This window comes from Phoca vitulina, unplaced genomic scaffold, assembly GCF_004348235.1.
Source record: "Phoca vitulina isolate PV1807 unplaced genomic scaffold, GSC_HSeal_1.0 scaffold7, whole genome shotgun sequence".
NCBI lineage: Eukaryota > Metazoa > Chordata > Mammalia > Carnivora > Phocidae > Phoca > Phoca vitulina.
This window is the reverse complement of record NW_022589710.1, coordinates 9240159-9258266: the sequence shown is the minus strand read 5'-3', so window position 1 is coordinate 9258266 and position 18108 is coordinate 9240159. Positions and strand designations below refer to the sequence as shown.

The window sequence follows — 18108 nt, the reverse complement described above, 5'->3', positions numbered from 1 at the left end:
AGTGCCCGATATTACCTAGCCCCGGGGAGATGTACGCCCGCAGCAGAGCACAGGTCTGAGCAGCAGTGTTGGACAATGGACAGAGAACACGATTATTCACTTCAGTTAATTTAAAAAAAAAAAATCTTTGAACTCCAATCAGCTTTCTGGAACTGTCTATTTCCTGAACTTGGTGAGCTCAAAAAATCCCATAAGAGCTGGCTGTCACATGAGATTTCTGGCATTACTCACGGTATCCCTGGATCTTTTTGTAAACAGAAAAGGCTTCTGACAGTGTTTCCATACTTCATCTCTTTTTCTAACCCAAACTTGGACGGACGGAGCCTCTTAAACTATCATCAAAACATGGATTATAAAATGCTAGCCAACTTTGAGTTATTTTGCTATATTCCCATGCTGCAGAAAAAGAATTCAATTAGCTCAACTCTAGAGATTCATTTATACTTAAGTTTTAATGAACAGGAGGATTTTTGTTAATGGCTTGTATGAAATCCAGTGACTCACAGAATGGATCTTTAGCATCAGCAGGCAGAAGAGACTGAGGAAGAAGAGAGAAAAAGCACACAGAGAAGAACGTTCTTCACACATATTTTCAAATCTCAACATGTCCCAGCTGAGGAAAGCTGAGGAGGAAGGACAAAGTTCAATGGGAAGACAGTGAACCCAAATGGATGTCAAGGACCTAAATAGGGGCAAGAGGTGAATTCATCACAAATCTTTATCAAATTCTAATTTTAAATGATACATCTTTTAGCTTTTTCTTAATTGCATAAAATCATTGAAGCTCACAATTAATGGCTAAGTTAAAAATATAAATGACCATATATGAGGATTATTTTTTTTTTTTTTTTTTTTTTTTTAAGATTTTTTTTTATTTATTTGACAGAGAGAGACACAGCAAGAGAGGGAACATAAGCAGGAGGAGTGGGAGAGGGAGAAGCAGGCTTCCTGCGGAGCAGGGAGCCCGATGCGGGGCTCGATCCCAGGACCCTGGGATCATGACCTGAGCCAAAGGCAGACGCTTAACGACTGAGCCACCCAGGCACCCCGAGGATTATTTTTAAAAACTATGAGCAGGGTCACTTTTTTTTTTTTAAATGAAAGAGTGGGAGAAAGTTTCAAAATTACATTTTAGCTTTCTCCTGACCTTACAGCGGTCAGCCTTAATTTTTTAAGTTGCATATTCTGAATTAGCTAGCTCTAGCTTTGGAAAGAGGAGTCAGTCTTTTATACACCATCCATCCACCCTCATCACGATGGATTTGGATTACTTCTTACTGTTTTTCTCACCTCTCTCATGACTACCTTTTTAGACATACATACTCCTCTGAGGTCAAACCTAATTTTCTACAACAAATATGTCAATAAACTCTCCCATTCACTATGGTACAAGAAAAAAAATGTGCTGATAGTCCTACCATGTCTAAAGACTGTCCATGTTCACCTGCATGTATTGTTCTATTTTTAAGTTTTACATTTGCATGGTACATGTTATTAGTTATATGTGTAAGTAATTATACTGTCTACATAATCAAGAATGCACCAACAAATAGTACAGTTTGAGAGGTTTTGCAGATTAGCCACAGAACTATGGTGATTAGTTAAACATTTTTGTACCATTTGTCTCAGACATGGGCATCATGATCCTTCCCTTCCTCCCTCCCTCTTTCTTTTCCTCTCTTTCTCCCTGACACCAACCTGGCCAAGTCTGAGTACCCTGAATATTAAGAACTGCACTTAACACACTTCGGTTTTTAAAGGAGAGAAATTGTTGGTTTTATTTTTATATCTAATATAAGAGAAGGCCGTGAAGTTTCGGACTGAATGACCACGGCATGAAAATAGGGTTGTTTTCTTGCAAAAGTAATGAATTGATAGCATAGTTCTGATCAGTAGGATTTAATTAATAGCTTATTAAATAAATCTATTTGAAAAGTGTTTCTCAATATGTATTTATTGGGTTTCTACTATGTGCCAGGTACGGCACTGGGCGGTGGAGATACGGCAATAAACAACCACAGACACGAACCTTGCCCTCCTGGAGTGTGGAGTCTAACAAAAATTATAATCATTCATTCTCACATTTGGCCCACAAAGTCCAAACCTACCATCACTATCAAAAAGTATGCATTTAATTATAACGAAGTACTCATGGCTAAATTATCCTCAAGGAGGGCTCTCTTAGGGAGGCACCTATGAATACTGACGGAGTATAACTATTATAATGAAGGTAGCAAGATTGAATATGCCAAGACTTATAACATAGAAATGAGCTCCAAACTGAAACTTGGCATATATGAAGGAAGTTTGTATAGTTATTTACACATGCATGATTTAAATGTCTTGGGACTACCAGCATATTTGGTCCAAGGAATCTGGTTTCATCCAAATTCAATCCTTATGAAAGATTTTTTTAACTAAATGAGTTAATACTTTGTATATGTGTATACATGTGTCGACACACACAAATGTGTGTGCATAATCACGTGTGTACATGTACCCCTTCCACAAACTTCCTAGTTTTCAATGGATAAAATGAGATGACAAGGGAAATATCACGAATCACAAATTTTCTTTAAGCCAATGTCAATGAGCATGTAGAATCAATTACTTAGGAAAGCGGCTGAAATAGTAAGTTCAGAGGACTTACAGGGGCATACAGATGTCCTTCTGGAGAAAGGCACTGTGGTCTAAAAAAGTTTAGAAGAAAAATTAGACTCAACCCCAGAAGCATTAGCCAGCTTGACTCTTTTCTGGCTTCAGTAAAAGAAAATGCGTATGTGGGTGAGTGTATGTATGTGTGTGTGTGCATGCGCATGTGTGTGTGTGTATGTTTATGTTTTGTGTCTTATGTAAATGAACGAAGGTTCGGCAGGAAGACCACTGCTTCCCTCTCAGCTTACCCCAGTGTGCCTCATTAGGTACAGAGTGTCGCAGAAGTGCCTAGTTTAAGAATGTATGAGCTTCGCAAATGCCAACATTATTAAAAATATGCTTGGGAATGCCCTTGTTTCTGAGAACTGAAATTGCCTCCTTGACAGGACTGGAAAATGGTTTTTCTGCAAATGATATTCCTCTAGAGTATCTCTCCATGGGGACCCTTCTTCAGTAACTCCCTTTGGCAATAACAGGATCCATAAGGTTGAATCTTCCTAGGGCAATGCTGTCTTTAGTGCATCTCCCCCCCCCCACCGCCCAAAAAAAAACATAAATATTTTCAGCCTTAGCGTTCCTGAATCTGACGAAATACAGGAGATTCCTGTGAGGCTCCACATGGCAACACTCTCCTAGGGTGCTGAGGTGCTTAAGAAAGTTTGAGGGTTTTCACAGAACAGCCTGATGATTGGCTAAAGAGCAAACCCAAGTCCATCATGTTTTCTCTGCTGATGTTCCATTTAATATATAGGAACTTCTTTCTCTCTGGCACAAGAAGCTCATGCAGAGGGAGGAAAATGCACTTGCAAGAATTGTGCCTCTTGTAGAGAAGAAGATACGGGGCAATAGTGAGCAGGCAAGTAGCATGTGAAAGATTGTGGGCATTAAAGCCAACCAGATTGGGTTCAAACTCTGATTTATTTACTTATTTCTTGTGGTAGCTACTGATAATAGCAACAACTATTTCTAGCTTTCTGCCTTTCAGGCATATAGTAGGGATGCATTTCCCCATCAGCTTTGGAGTTAGGTGGGGCCATGTGATTAGTTCTGGTCAATGATTTGGAGAGGAAGTTATGTGTTTCCCTTCCAGGTAGAAGGTTTAATGTCAAGAGGGTGACCCTCCAGAACTCTCTTTTCCCTTTGCCACATTGAGGGAATATTTAAGAGGGTGGCTGGTTCATTAGTCTGAGTCCTGGAGTAAGAACAATGCCAAGCAGAGCCCATAGCCAACCTGTGATGGATGTGTAGTATGTGTGAGCAATAAATCTTTGTAACTTTAAACCTTGGAGATTTGGGGGTTGTTTGGAATCTCAGCAAACCCTAGCCTAACCTGAGAAACTGGATCTTTGAGGCTAGTCACTTAACCTCTCTGTGTTTCAGGCTCGTATCAATGAAATGGGGAAAATAATCCAGGATCATTGTGAGAGCATTAAATAAGATCATGTGTATAGGGCACTAACACAGTCAAAGAGTAAGATTTGACCAATTTAGTTTTTTTCTCCCTCCATCCTACTCCTATCTCATACCACGCCCCCACACACACACTTCCCTTTTCTAGATTTCTTCTCTCTACCAATTCCATCTTCCCTTCCTAGTGCCCTTCCATTTAAACGAAATGTTAAAATTGGCATTTAATTCAGTATTATTCTCCTACCCCCTGAGAATATCTGCATCCAGTAGAGTGCATTATTTTTATCTTAAAGAAATGAATCTTAAGGATGGGATTTAAGGCAGTATGGACATTTAGTGATGGAAACAGTTGGGTTGGGGAATTCCTAATACTCCAAAAATGATGTCCCTTGGACAACCACTAATCTACCTCTTTCTAAAGTTAGACATGGTAGTGAGACAAGGACAAGAAAAAAGGAGGTTAATGGGTTTATCTGAGAAAGTACTATGGTTAAGCTTTTCCCACCCAGGGTTTTCCAGACTATTCTGAACAGGTACCAGGGCTTCTTTTTTTTCTTTTTTTAAAATATGGAACGCTTCATGAATTTGCGTGTCATCCTTGCGCAGGGGCCATGCTAATTTTCTCTCTGTCATTCCAATTTTAGTATATGTGCTGCCAACAAGAGCGCCAGGGATTTTTTGGAAATAAACAAAATACTATTTAGGTACTCTTCTAGCCCCACCTTCCTGTTTTAGGAATAAATTGTAAAAACTAGAATAATCATAAGGACAAAATATATGGATTCAATAGTATATCTTACACACTTGGTTATGTTATGATATAACTTATGCTGTAAGTCATGTGATTTAGTGTCGTAATTATGATGTAGTTAGGATAACCAATGCCTTCCCGATACAGGCAGTTATAGTTATGACCACCAGTACCCTCCTGATGTAATTACATGGAACATTAAACCTAACATTTATCCCTTTTATATCAAGACCCTTTTGTCAATGATAATACTTGGTTTTCATCTTTAAACTTTGGTAGTCCTTTTTTTTCCAACAAAATAACTCCCAGTTCATACCATGTAAAGTGTAATCACACATCCTATGTTTTTTTTTTTCCTAGCTACAAAGCACATTAGCCCAAATATGAATATAACCACTAAAGATAAGTAATTTAAAAATAGGCAATGCTAAAAAGTAGGTGAGGGACATTTCCATGGATTCACTGACCTAAAACATACCACATAGTATGGAGCAGATCTGGAGCCAAAGGTGGTAGTGAACCTAACAAACACCCTTTCTTATAAGTCGTTTAAGTGTTCCTCCAATTTATGTTATAAAAACCAGAAAGAAATCTCTAAATATGTGGGGTGAAAGCCAAATCTCTCAGCTTAACACAGGAGGGAAACACTGCACATTCACATCTAATTAACTAAAAGTCGTTTTTCAAAAGTTAAAGGCTGAAATTTTTGCAATTTAATCCGAAATTTTATTAGCAAACTCAAATGATTATCCTGATTGCAATTAATATAAGCTCCCAAACAGGTCAACTCATTTAAGTGCTATCTGTAATCATTTGGATTTTAACATGATGGTTATTACTTGTTACCCTGAAACCAAGCCGCGCAATGAGATATTGATTACTTTTAACCTTTAGATCCAAGGATTCAAGAAAGGTCAGAGGAGGGGAACACTATACCTTTCTTGGCTGGCAAACGTATTGCCTTCAGGAGAATTCAAATGATTCCCATTGGCCAAGTAGATCCAAGATTAGTTTATTCGCTGGGCTGACAAGAAATGATGATGCTTTTAAAAATAACACCCAGCACGTATTTAGTGAAGTGTTACATTTATATAACCAGTGGCCTCAAGATGTGCTTCACGTCGCAGCAACTCTCAGGCTGTTAACCCTTGAACAAGTTTTGTTCATGGAAACATCTTTGCTGGGATGAGATACTAAACGCAGTGGCTTTAATTGGAATAAACTCATCTCATTAAATTCTCTTGTGGGTTCCAAAAGGCTGAACACAATCCCTGGCCACTGCTGGCCACTAGCATTTCTTTGGGTTTTCTTTTTCCATGACAACATTTAGAAATATTTTTCACATTTGTGCCACTGAAAAGCAAGGAGTTCTTGGTGGGGTCCAGCAGAATTACGGGCAAGGGAAACATAACTATTATGTGTTAGATTAATTTGCAGAACACTTGGCATTATTATTGCCAAGTCGTCAAATTGTTCCAAGTTGTTCCGGAAGGTTGTTATTAATAGTATGTTTTCTGAGGAAAGTTCTGTCTACTTTTGGAACTGCATTTCTGTTGCCAAGGAAACTCCTTTAAGCACAGTTTTCTAGGAGCACACTGCTGCTTTTGTTTGCCAGTGTCCTATTCATATCATCTAAGTAAGCGTTTTACATGCTCCAGCCTTCAGTCCCAAATGTTGAAGTTTTAGCCCATTTAAGTTGCTTTTTCAAACACAGCTTATGCCTGCTATGATTTGCCTCTTTCTCTCCCCCCCTTTTCTCTCTCCCTCTCCATCCAAAGCCCCTCTCTCCCCGCCTTCTTCCCACTCTCCCTCCAACACGCCCAACTCTTACTATTCAAGGTTTATTTTTTTTAAACAGTTGCATTAGGGGAGATAGTTTTCACGAGTTTTTGATAAATTAACTTCAATTTGAATAATAATTCCATAGGTTGTAGCATTAGTCCTTCAAGTGTTAATTATCTTTTCACTTTAAAATTAATGTAGTCATTTCCTCCTGACTCCTCTACCCCACTTATTGAAGTGCTGAGGAAAACATGTCATTGAGTCCTGAGCCAGCCCTGTTGTTGTGATTAAGCGTGGTCACATGGCCCATCTCTGCCAAAAGGAGGGCCCTGAGAAAAGGTGACAAAGACAGTGATTTCCTGTCAGCAAAGAGTACGACAGGGCTGTCTAGAAGTGATGCAAATGAGGGGAACTTTCCCCACGGCTTGTTTGATCCACTCTCGGCCAGAGCAGGCCAGGCCAGGGAGAGAGGGAGCCGCACAATACAGCAGAGGCGGCCCAGAGAGCCAACGCACCTTCCGGACAGTAGCTCACCCGCCAGAGACAAAAACTGCTGGAGGGCCTTCCCTTCCTTGCCCCTCTGCACACAGAGCCAACTATTTCTTGGCATACTATTCTCTTAACATCCCTCTCTCTTTTTTTTTTTTCCCTCTTAAAAAAGAGATTCAAATAGGCATTATAAGCTCCAGCAAAAACGGCATTTCCTATACTGTTCAGAAACCACATCCATCTACTTTTTCTTCTAAGCATTTTCAGGGTGAGTTTTGTCGTCTCTCAAGAAAGAAAAGAAAAATATATGCAGTTGTCTTCATAAGCAAACATGGATTCATCAAAGCTCACATTAAGATGACAGTTAATCTAGGACTTTGTAGCTTTAATAAAAACGGAACAACAAATTCATTTCTACAGAGGAGTGGAGGCAGCCTAGATTTTCCTATTCTGATCACTTTTAAAAGGATTAGATAATGTTATTTGAAATATTATAATGATTTTAAGCATATTCTTCTTATCTTAATGGAGTTTTAATCTAACATACAATTAAGCTCTACAATTAATCTACTGAGAAAGAGGTAAAAAATTCTCATTAGGTTCTTATGCCTGGTATATCTGGTACATTTTTACCTTGACTGCTTCAATAACTAGTAATTTGCTTCATTTTGGTACTGAAATTCCAACCTAAGGCCTAATTAACAGAATTTAATTTTTAAAAAAGATTTATTTATTTAAGAGAGACAGACAAACAGAGAGAACACGGGGGGGGGGGGGGGGGGGGAGGAGTGGAGGGAGAGGGAGAGAAATCCTCAAGCAGACTCTCTGCTGAGGGTGGAGCCAGACATGGGGCTCGATCCCAGGACCCTGAGATCATGGCCTGAGCTGAAATCAAAAGTCAGATGCTTAACTGACCGAGCCACCCCGGCGCCCCCAGAATTTAATTTTTTGACACATACTTCTATTCTGTACACCAACATGTAAATTTTTTTTAAAAGAAATTGAAAAAAAGGTAATGGATTTTCTTCTATTTTAAGCCCAGCTACTACAACCTGGATTATGAACCAGCCTAGTATTACATTTTTAGGAGCTTACATTTAGTCATAAAGGTATCAGGCCACATCTGTAATTATTTAGATCAATCTGGTCCAGAACAAAATGAAAGAGAACTATTGTAGAGGGTTGAAATTTGTGAATTTATAAAATATAGGGGTAGTGGGATTAATCTGTTTTCTGTGATCGGTTCATAGCCATGACAACATCATTTTGGCATCAATAGTTATAAAATAACAACTATGCCCAATTTTTCTTCTTTTACACTACGTTTCTTATTCCCCAGAATTTCTAATCCTATTCCATACTCGTTTCTTTTAAATAATGCTTATTTTTTAATACATACCCAAATTCTCTAAAAGTGACATTTTCTCCTTTAAAATGTATCCCTTTCTCTTACCTGTTTTTTTTTCTAAAACAATTCTTTCAGTGTTTAGTTCTCTTTTTATTTGTTTGTATTTGTTTTTTAGCATTTTCTTATCTGTTCATTCATCTACCCATGATTTTAATTTACTCTTTTTGTTTTTAATTATTTTAGGTTACTCATTTTTGTTTGGTTAGCTGTATATTAACTAATTTCAACTGTTTTTCTTTCTCTTCAAGGCTTATATTTCTCCCTCACTTTCCTAATATCCTCTTCTTTTCAAATACATAATATTGATGTCTTCTCTTATTAATCCCACCTGGCCAAACTGTCATTGAAAGGAACCATCTCTGGGTGGGTGAGAGCTGTGCTCAAAGTCTATAAACATTACCTGGCAACAGAGTTAGAGGAAAATAATTAATTCACTTGTTAAAAGTATTAAGTTTAGAAACTTACTTGTAAGAAATATTGTGGTTATTTGTTTCAGAGGTACAGGTCTGTGATTCAACAGTCTTACACAATTCACAGCACTCACCATAGCACATACCCTTCCCAATGTCTATCACCCAGCCACCCCATCCCTCCCACCCTCCACCACTCCAGCAACCCTCAGTTTGTTTCCTGAGATTAAGAATTCCTCATATCAGTGAGATCATATGATACAATCACAGACCTGTACCTCTGAAACAAATAATACATTATATATTAAAAAAAAAAAAAAAAAGAAGAAGATAGCAGGAAGGGAAAAATGAAGGGGGGGAAATCGGAGGGGGAGACGAACCATGAGAGACTATGGACTCTGAGAAGCAAACTGAGGGTTCTAGAGGGGAGGGGAGGTGGGGGGTTGGGTTAGCCTGGTGATGGGTATTAACGAGGGCATGTATTGGATGGAGCACTGGGTGTTATATGTAAACAATGAATTATGGAACACTACATCACAAACTAATGATGTATGGTGATTAACATAACATAATAAAAAAAATTTAAAAAAAAGAAATATTGTGGTTAGACATTTCTCTACCGTGCCGTTCTAATTCCTTAAATTAAAAAAAAAAAAAAAAACCTAACAGAAAGTGTTTTCATATCTAAGTATCAAAATAAACTTAATTTCTTCAAAGGAAGTGTAATTTTTTTTCTCATGGGAAATGTAAATTTTGCAACTGAGCACATTTCCTTCTTCGCTTTTACTACCAGGAAACCCAACGTGTAATTTTAGCATCTTTAGTAAGTGCATAGGTCCATACAGTCTATATGCCTACATATTAACTCTTCTCACTGAAAGAGACTAGTCTATGTATATTTTCCCCAATTCTGATTTGTATTCATGTATTAAAAGTATTTTTAAATGTTTCCTGTGAATTCTTATAAGTCACCTCAAATCCAGAGCAGAGTAAAAAAATCGAGTTAGTCTATTTAGTGAGCATTGTGTTATGCAAAAATGAACGGTCCTTTTCCATTCGCACACCGGACATATTTGTTTAATACTTATACCAACAGAGAAAGATAGAGGACACTTGCATTTTTCCCATAAAAGCAGAACTATATGAGAGGAACTAACCCTCACAATGAAATATAAAATCTTCTGTGTAAATTAAGGGTCTTAGTTAAAATGGGTACTAATGTTATATAATTTTTCAGCCATGTTATTTTAACCCCTTAGAAATCAGAGAAGCTAATATTTTATTGATGAGGAGCAGCTAAGCTATCCTCTCAAGGAACAAATCTATAAATGTGGTGTTTTCGTGAGCTTCATACTCCCTGAAAACAGCGCTTGTTCAAGTATAACAGTAATCACCAGACTGCAACTTTTGAATCTGGCCCTTGAAATGAACCCTTGGACTCTGGAACCCCACACCAATCCAGGATCACTAGGGGCTCTGTCATCTGTGCTGTGTAGGTGGCAGAGAATGGGCACGGGAAGGGCAAGGGCTCTGTAGCAAGGGAAGGAGCCCCTGACTGGGCACAGCTTCACAGCAGTCCGCAGTCAGCTGCATCTGGCACCCAGGGCGGGATGGGAACAGCAGCAGCCTGAGCAACAGTCTCCCCGATCCTGGGGGTGCTTCTAGGTCACTCAGTCTATGAAATTCATAGGACGGGGGAGGAGGTGTCTTGAGCTTCCCTGAGCCCAAGAATAATGCCACCTTTGATCTGTAGAATTGAAAAAAAATGGAGCTTTTCCTTTGCAAGTGGGTTTTAAATATTTCTCCATTAATAGTTAATGCACATGCAGACCAGCAGAGTGACAGCTCCCTGTGATTATGAATTCTGGCTTCGTAACGCCAGTCCAAATAGGAGCTGAACTTTCAAAATCACGGTGGTTACTTTTGACAAATTAAATTGTCCTACTTAGGAAAGTAGGAGGCATGAAGAAAAAGAAAGTGAGAGAGTGGGAGCAGATTCTCCTCGGAGGTGATTCTCAGATTGAGGAAGAAAAAACAAGAAAGAACTACATTTGTGTTTTCTAGGCTGACAATACTGCCAGTGTGTATTAGAAAAGAGCTACAGAAGGTCCCCGCTCAGACGTTGGGCAAGTGGGCCAGACAAAGACGGGAGAAGGAAAGACACTGGCAGGATGGCTCACTGTCTCAAAACAAGGAGAAAATATGTTTAAGGAAGTGGTCATTTTTAACTATGAATCAGGGTGCTCTTAAGACCCTGCTGTTGAAAATTAATTAGAAAGAAAATGGTCTTAAATTCCTAATGATCAGAAAATAACAAGAAATGGTTTACACAGAAAATCTACTTTGTAGCCCATCGCAATGTTAAGGTTCTAAATTATGTCAGGTGGTGTCAATGTATTCTTTGCCTGTTAAATCTAATTCCTTTCCTTTAAGAAGTCCCTGTGGTATTTTGCTGGTTTGGGGTAACCAACATATCACAATAGGTGCTCAACTCAGGAGGTCTGCTGAGTGAATAGTCGAAGGTATTTATCTGTAGTTGCTTAGCTAGGAGTTAAGGCCAGATGATTTTCTAGCAGAGACTAGAATATAAAATAAATAGGTCAAGTCAGGCAAGTAGTGCCTGATGTTGAAAAGGCTAAAAAAATCTTCACTCTCATTGACTAGCATCTTATTATACTTTCTCTAAACCAACATTTCCAAATGTGGACTTTGGGGATCAACCTAAGTATGTGTAATGCATGTCATGAGTCAGGATCTGGACATGACTATCTATTCCAGGAAAGGAGGTGAGTGATGAAATACAGAGAGTCCCCCAAGGAGAGGAGAGAAAAGGTTTTGAATTCTACGGTAACAGGAATTATGCTTCCGTTCTGGTCTACAGCCCCTGGGATTTTACCATCACTCAGCTGAAGGTCTCTCTGAAAGGTTTCACCTTCATTCTTTATGATAATACCAGCGATCACGAACTTCATTCTCACCCTTAATTTTTTAGTATATGTGTTGCCAAAGCGAGCACTCACCCTTAATTTTTGAACTCAATGACTATTAATTCAGTATCAGCTATGTAAGGTGTTTTGCTTAACAACATATAAAATCCAAGAGCAAGGCATTTTTCTTAGTGTTATAGAAGTATTTTATGAAAGGAAGATGATGTACATAGGTTGAGCTGGACTGGGAATGCCATGAAATGGGTTGGGCATCCTGTTGAATGGTCTCGATGACTAGGGAATGTGAGTAGTAAATGCCCCGCAGGGGAAGGGGGAGTCCCACTGGCCAACAAAAAATGGTTTTGTCCCAAATGTCAGTGGTGCCCTTGATGATAAATGCTGACAGAGCACTGGTATCTTTCAGGGACAACAAGTTTAAAGATTAAAGTCTCAAATGGTATTGAAAGCCAAGGAAGACTTGGGGACCAACTGAGAAGTGCTATTACTCAGGGGTTTCTGTGATCGGTAGGCTCCAAATGCCCCTGCCCCAGGTCATCAGTTCAGTTGATTCCTGAAAAGGCGCATTAGAACAGAGGAATGAGACATGGAAAATGTTGACCTAACCTGAGAATCCCTGAGGATTCTAGACAAAGACCTGAAATTAATTTTCCTCCATCAATTCTTCTAATTTGGGAGCCACCCCAAGTTCTAAATGAGTCCTCAGTCAATATCCTCAGGATTGCTTTGGAGGTTACTAAACCTCTGAAATAATGTGGGGGCTTGTGTAAAGAAAGAGTCTACAGACCTGTAGCTTTTGCCCTTGGTGTGTAGCTCAATCTTCAATTTTGCTTATAAGCCAAATGCAAAGTTAGGGCCAGTCTCATGAACTTAGCTGGGTTGAGCACCTCATAGCAGAAAGATGATGACAGGACGTGAGTCACAAATGAAGAACCCCAGTGTGGAAAATGTTTGGGAAAATACTATATATAATCCAGGAGTACTGAGTGGGTGGAATAATGGCCTTCAATATGCCAGAATGGGAATTCTTAGGCAGAGCACTTATAAGGAAACCACAAGAAAAAGAAGACTGATTTCCTATTAATTGTGATGTAAATTATATGGATGTGATTTTGACAAAGAATAGCACTGTTACTGAAAAAAAAATAGTGGTTTATGTGCAAAATGCAAAATGCATCAAGAAGAAAAGAAATGTTATTTGGCATCATGAGTGCAATAAAATCTGAGATAATGGCTTATGGTTAGTTAACTTTTGTATTATTTTTTTTCTGTTTCGTTCGATTTTTAATACTTATTAGGAATGAAACTAGTATTTTTATATCAATAAGTTACTAAAGATTAATGAGTATTTTTCATACATAATTCTCGATCCTGACATGAAATGTGAAATCACCTCGCTTTGTTTACATTAGATGAAGACTGTTATTCCAGACATGTTATGCCAGAAGATATACTGCATAGTTCTGTTGTTAATGTGGACAGCTGTCCATACAGGAAATAGCTAATAGTCAATAAACTTGCTTAATGTTGGACAGAATTCTTTAGGGAATAAAATATCACCATTTGCTGACTCCCTGGGGAGCTTATATCTTCTCTTAACCAAGACGATTCTCAGGGGACACTAATTAAAGTCAACCAGACCCTTAAAAAGTATAAATAAAGATCTCTCTTTAGAGAAGGTAAAAATTAAAATAACATATTTAGGAAAGGTAACTTAAAACGATAAAAAAATGAGGAAGAAAGAAGACAACTTTTATTTGACCTTGAATGTACTTCTTATTCTATAAGAAATTTTTAAAAGCTAGAGGGTAGTTGTTTCTTGTCATTATACTGTTGCTGATTCTGTGGTTAGTTATTAATTTTATTTTTTATGATTCACAATCTGCTCTTTGAAATATGCCATATGCTCAAAGCAATTCAAGGATGACAACTGTCAGAATTACTCCAATAAAAATTGCCTAAATGAGGAAGATTTACTGCAATCTGATATTTCAGTGGAAAGTCCCTCTACCCTCCCCAACAGCTTTTTCAGACACTGCGAAACTTGCAACCATTTTTTCAGTCAAAATCACATAGCTGTTTTGTAAGAACTTCTAAGACTATTTAAGTAGGATTGGTAAAACATATTAGGCTAAGGGTGAATTAGCAGACACGGGAAAACAATATAGATAGTTATAGATGGATTGCCTGCAATCAATATATAAGTTCCAAGCCAGTTTTCTTAAATCACACGCAAATGTACTGACTTGATATGACAATGTCTGTTCTGTGTATCATTAATAAACATTAAATTGAACGACCCCGTACTCGGGAAGTAGCAAGCCAAACTGAAGGCAAATTTCTTTTTTCTCTGGAAAGATCTGAGGGGTGGACAGAATCCACCGAGTGCTCCAATGAAAACACATTTTGTTAAATGTTACCAGTCCATTTATCCTTCATTTTGTTTCAGTCTATTTATTAATGCGGTTTCATTTATTGCTATTCATCTTGGAGATAAATCTTTGTCCTTCTATAGAATTACACCAAATAGAATGTGATAAAGGGAACTTTCTTGCAATTATGATGTCGGTGCAGCCTGTCAGCACACAAGGGATGGAAATGAGTTTGGGGACAGGGAAGGGAATTCTAATAGACACCATGATACATACAATGAACGCAAAGATATCCTGAGAGAGAGAGAGACTTGTCAGGCTAATCAGATCTTCCACAGCAAGGTAAAGGCAAGAAGGGTAGCTCTAACCTTGTAAAGATGCTGCAGCTGCTCCTCTGACATCATCAGGTCGTGGCTGTCCATCACGAGGGACTCCATGTCAATCAGCCAATCCCAGAGCTCCTGATATTCGGAATCAAAGTCCAGAAGCCTGAAGATAAGGCACAAAATGTATTATGCATAAATACAGTGTAGTTGTTAAAATCTCATATTAGAATAATATATTCTTGAAAACCCATGATGTTCCTAGGTGATACCTGTAAAAAGAGAAGGCAAAAATTCTCTGTGCGGTTCCACGGTGGGCAAAATAGAAACTCAAGCCTGTGACATAGCATTTCTTAGATTTTGAAAACATAACATGTTATTCCAGTGCTCATACCTGAGACATATCGTGACTATTTCCATTCACTAACCCTTTCTGAGGATTTACAGCACTTGAACAAAATGACTACTACTCTCCTTGACGGAGAGCACCGCCATATTTAACAGACTGAGAAATGGAGGGTCAGTGCCTTGTGAAAGGTACACGGGTCCAGAATTTGGGGTCAGAATAGCACCCTCAAAATTCAAACCTCTTTCTTGTCCACTAGATTTTCACAGATGTCGCATCTGAAATACATTTATGATTAAGAATACTAATTCAACTAATTTCTCTACAATGATCACAATTTATTATCAGATCTGAAATATCATTTTCACTGGGAAATGACTCAATCACTTATTTGGCCCTCTGCTGTCTATCTGCCTATCTCTGCAAACATATATCCTATATTTATTGTCATGGATGAGTAGCCAGCATTTCAGCTTAACACTCAGAGATAGGCTTGAGTGACTCTGGTAAGCCGGGGAGAACCGGGGGCAGATCCAGTATTAGACAGGTGTTCCCCACAGACGTGTAGGAAACAAAGGTAAGGACAGGAAGTCAAAACAATGAATCTTTGAATAGCCAGCAATCATTAAAATTCAAAGGAGGATCACTATGGTTTTCAACAAAATAAATCATTAGAATAAGGAGCTTAAAAGGATTAATGTGATTCTCTATTGAAAGCCTGGTGAATAAGTAAAGCCCAGATTCTTCTAAAACACTGTGATCAGAAAATGAAAGTGCAGGATGAAAAACTATGACTTTGTCCTTCCCCCCCAAAAAATCATCTCCCTAAAAGGAACCCACATCCTTGTCAAACTGTAACTGAGCAAAACCCTATCAGTGCCAATGAAGCAGCAGGCTCAAGAACGAATCTGGATTTATCAAGTGAGTATCTTATTACTACCTTGTTCATGTCTCTATACATTAAATGGCTACTTTCTACGAAAATGAACATCCACTTGTCATAATTTACAATTTAATCTTAATCGATCTGTCAAAGAAAACTTAAGGTGTGTCTGGTGATAGAGGAGACTAGATCTAGGACTGTCTGTTTTATTTTAATTACCTTACCATAATTATAAAGATTATTGATTAACACCATAAGGATCCAGGGGCAAGGATCGTCATTGGCTGACGCAGAGAACTGACGTTTAACTGAATGCTGATGCTGGGCACCAGTCATGTGACCAAAAGCTTCAGCAAGGCTATGGTGGCCTAGAGCAGGGTTTCTCAGATTTAATGTGCACATGACAGAGATGAGGATTTTGTTGAAATGCAGGCCCTGATTCAGTAATTCTAGGGTGGGGCCTGAGATTCTGCATTCTTGGCAATGGGCAACGCTGCTGGTCACAGGCCTTGCTTTAAATAGCAAAGTATTCCAGCATACATGAGAAATTTGAAATAGTATCCCATTTCAAAATACTAAAAACCAAAAACCACCATAACAGGGACAGACAAACCACCAAGCTTTCTTTATTAACTCTGTGAGCGACTAATAAGGAATGACTAACAAGCATTTGCTCACGTGACAAGGACAATCATTTAGAAATACTACCTGAATTATGGTCATCATTTCTCTCTCCTTGCACCCTCCCACATTTTAGCCATAAAGACAGGGGAAGGGGCGGGGCACCTGGGTGGTTCAGTCGGTTAAGCATCTGCCTTTGGCTCAGGTCATGATCCCAGAGTCCTGGGATGGAGTCCCAAATCAGGCTCCCTGCTCCACGGGGAGCCTGCTTCTCCCTCTCCCTCTGCCACTGCTGCTGCTTGTACTCTCTGGCTCTCCCTATCTCTCTGTCAAATAAATAAGTAAAATCTTAAAAAAAAAAAAGACAGGGGAAAGGGGGAACGTCACCGCCCAAATTAGGGAAGTATGAGTCTGGGGAATAGTAGAAATAGCAAAGGAGAAGTAAAGGGAAAAGCTCACCCTTGCCATATCAGTGGATTTAAATAAGGAAGAAATAAAGGCAAGAGGAGCTCATGCTAAGATGTGGATCCTTCCTCCTCTTGGACTAAGACCCGGAGGGGAGGTACATGAGACAGGTTGAAAGGAAAGTCAAAAGCACCAGGATATCAACTCCATTTCCTGCTAGGAAGTCTGGGAAGAGACTTCACCATAACCTGGAGTGGGGATGTTACAGTCAGAGAGAACTTTGGTCAGGACTCCCTTTGCTACCTGTTCTTTTATCCCCTCGATGAGGACACTGTTCTCTCGCTTCCCACCCCCCAAGAGGTTTCTGGGATTTCACCTGGTGAACCTGACAGAGGTGTTGCCATGGCAGCAAAGGCACACTGACCCCAAGGAGAGGCAGGAGGAGCTCTGAAGCCAGACCTCAGAGAGTTGGCAGGGTCAGTGAGGGTTGAGCTGAGGCTTAGTCAGCAGGAAATACCTCCTGACCAAGCCAAGAGATAACAACACAGCCACAGCCCTCTGTGGGGGACAACCTCGGAATATTAAGGGCAAGATCCATTTCAACGAACCCAGCCAGCCCCTACCCAAGGGCCACGGTGAGCCAGGGGAACTCACCACACCCCAGAATCACAAGGTCATGTAAACCCAGATGCTATCTTAGAAAAAAGAAGGGAGAGAAATAAATCTGAAAAACAGCATTTACCCCAAGAGGTAGCTCCCCAATGACGATATTCATTTACTAGGGGAGGCTACAAGCACTGTGTTGAAGAGCCTGGCCTCTGATCTTAAAGCATTTACCAGGAAATTATGTGTTTACAGTGTTTCATAAAAATTACCAATCAGCAAGGAAAATAAAGGGGCCTGTTTTCTTTTCCATATGTGTATAAAGAAAAGAAATTTTGATTAGGACCAAACAAGTCAAGGGTAAGAGGTGAACTTATCTTTGCACGTCTAGTGCTCAGCATAGCACCTGGTGAATGATGATGAGTGAATGTAGATCATGAAGCCACAAACCTTTAGTGGGGCAGGAGTGACTTCAGAAGAGCAGCACGCGGTAGAGATGATAGTGTCTCCTCCCCAAATGCCAACAGCAGCACAACCAGTGCCACACGGATAGGCTCCGAAGGGGGGAGTTGCCTTCGAGTCCACAATAATGGTGCATTTGTTCACTTCAAGATTATGTGCAGTAGCTTCTTGATTAAGGTGAGTTGCCCCACCCCCGCATTCCTTCCACCTCTTCCCCTTTTCTACACTGAAAATTAAAGGAGA

At 39.3% G+C, this 18108-nt stretch overlaps 1 protein-coding gene and 1 non-coding gene across 10 annotated transcripts in view; both read right to left on the bottom strand.

Moving 5' to 3' along the window:
• The window catches only part of AKAP6 (A-kinase anchoring protein 6), a 574958-nt gene that overhangs the window by 99877 nt on the left and 456973 nt on the right, over positions 1-18108 (bottom strand). For all 9 annotated transcript variants that reach the window (XR_004299524.1, XM_032404915.1, XM_032404920.1 and 6 more), the window contains one exon: positions 14591-14711. Coding sequence is in view for 8 of the 9 variants with exons in the window: in XM_032404915.1 (XP_032260806.1) it covers positions 14591-14711 (121 nt within the window). In the remaining variant the exon portion in view is untranslated. The remainder of the gene's footprint in view (positions 1-14590; positions 14712-18108) is intronic.
• On the bottom strand, positions 4627-4733 carry LOC116633470. The gene has a single exon (XR_004299733.1). It is a non-coding gene; the product is annotated as a U6 spliceosomal RNA (small nuclear RNA).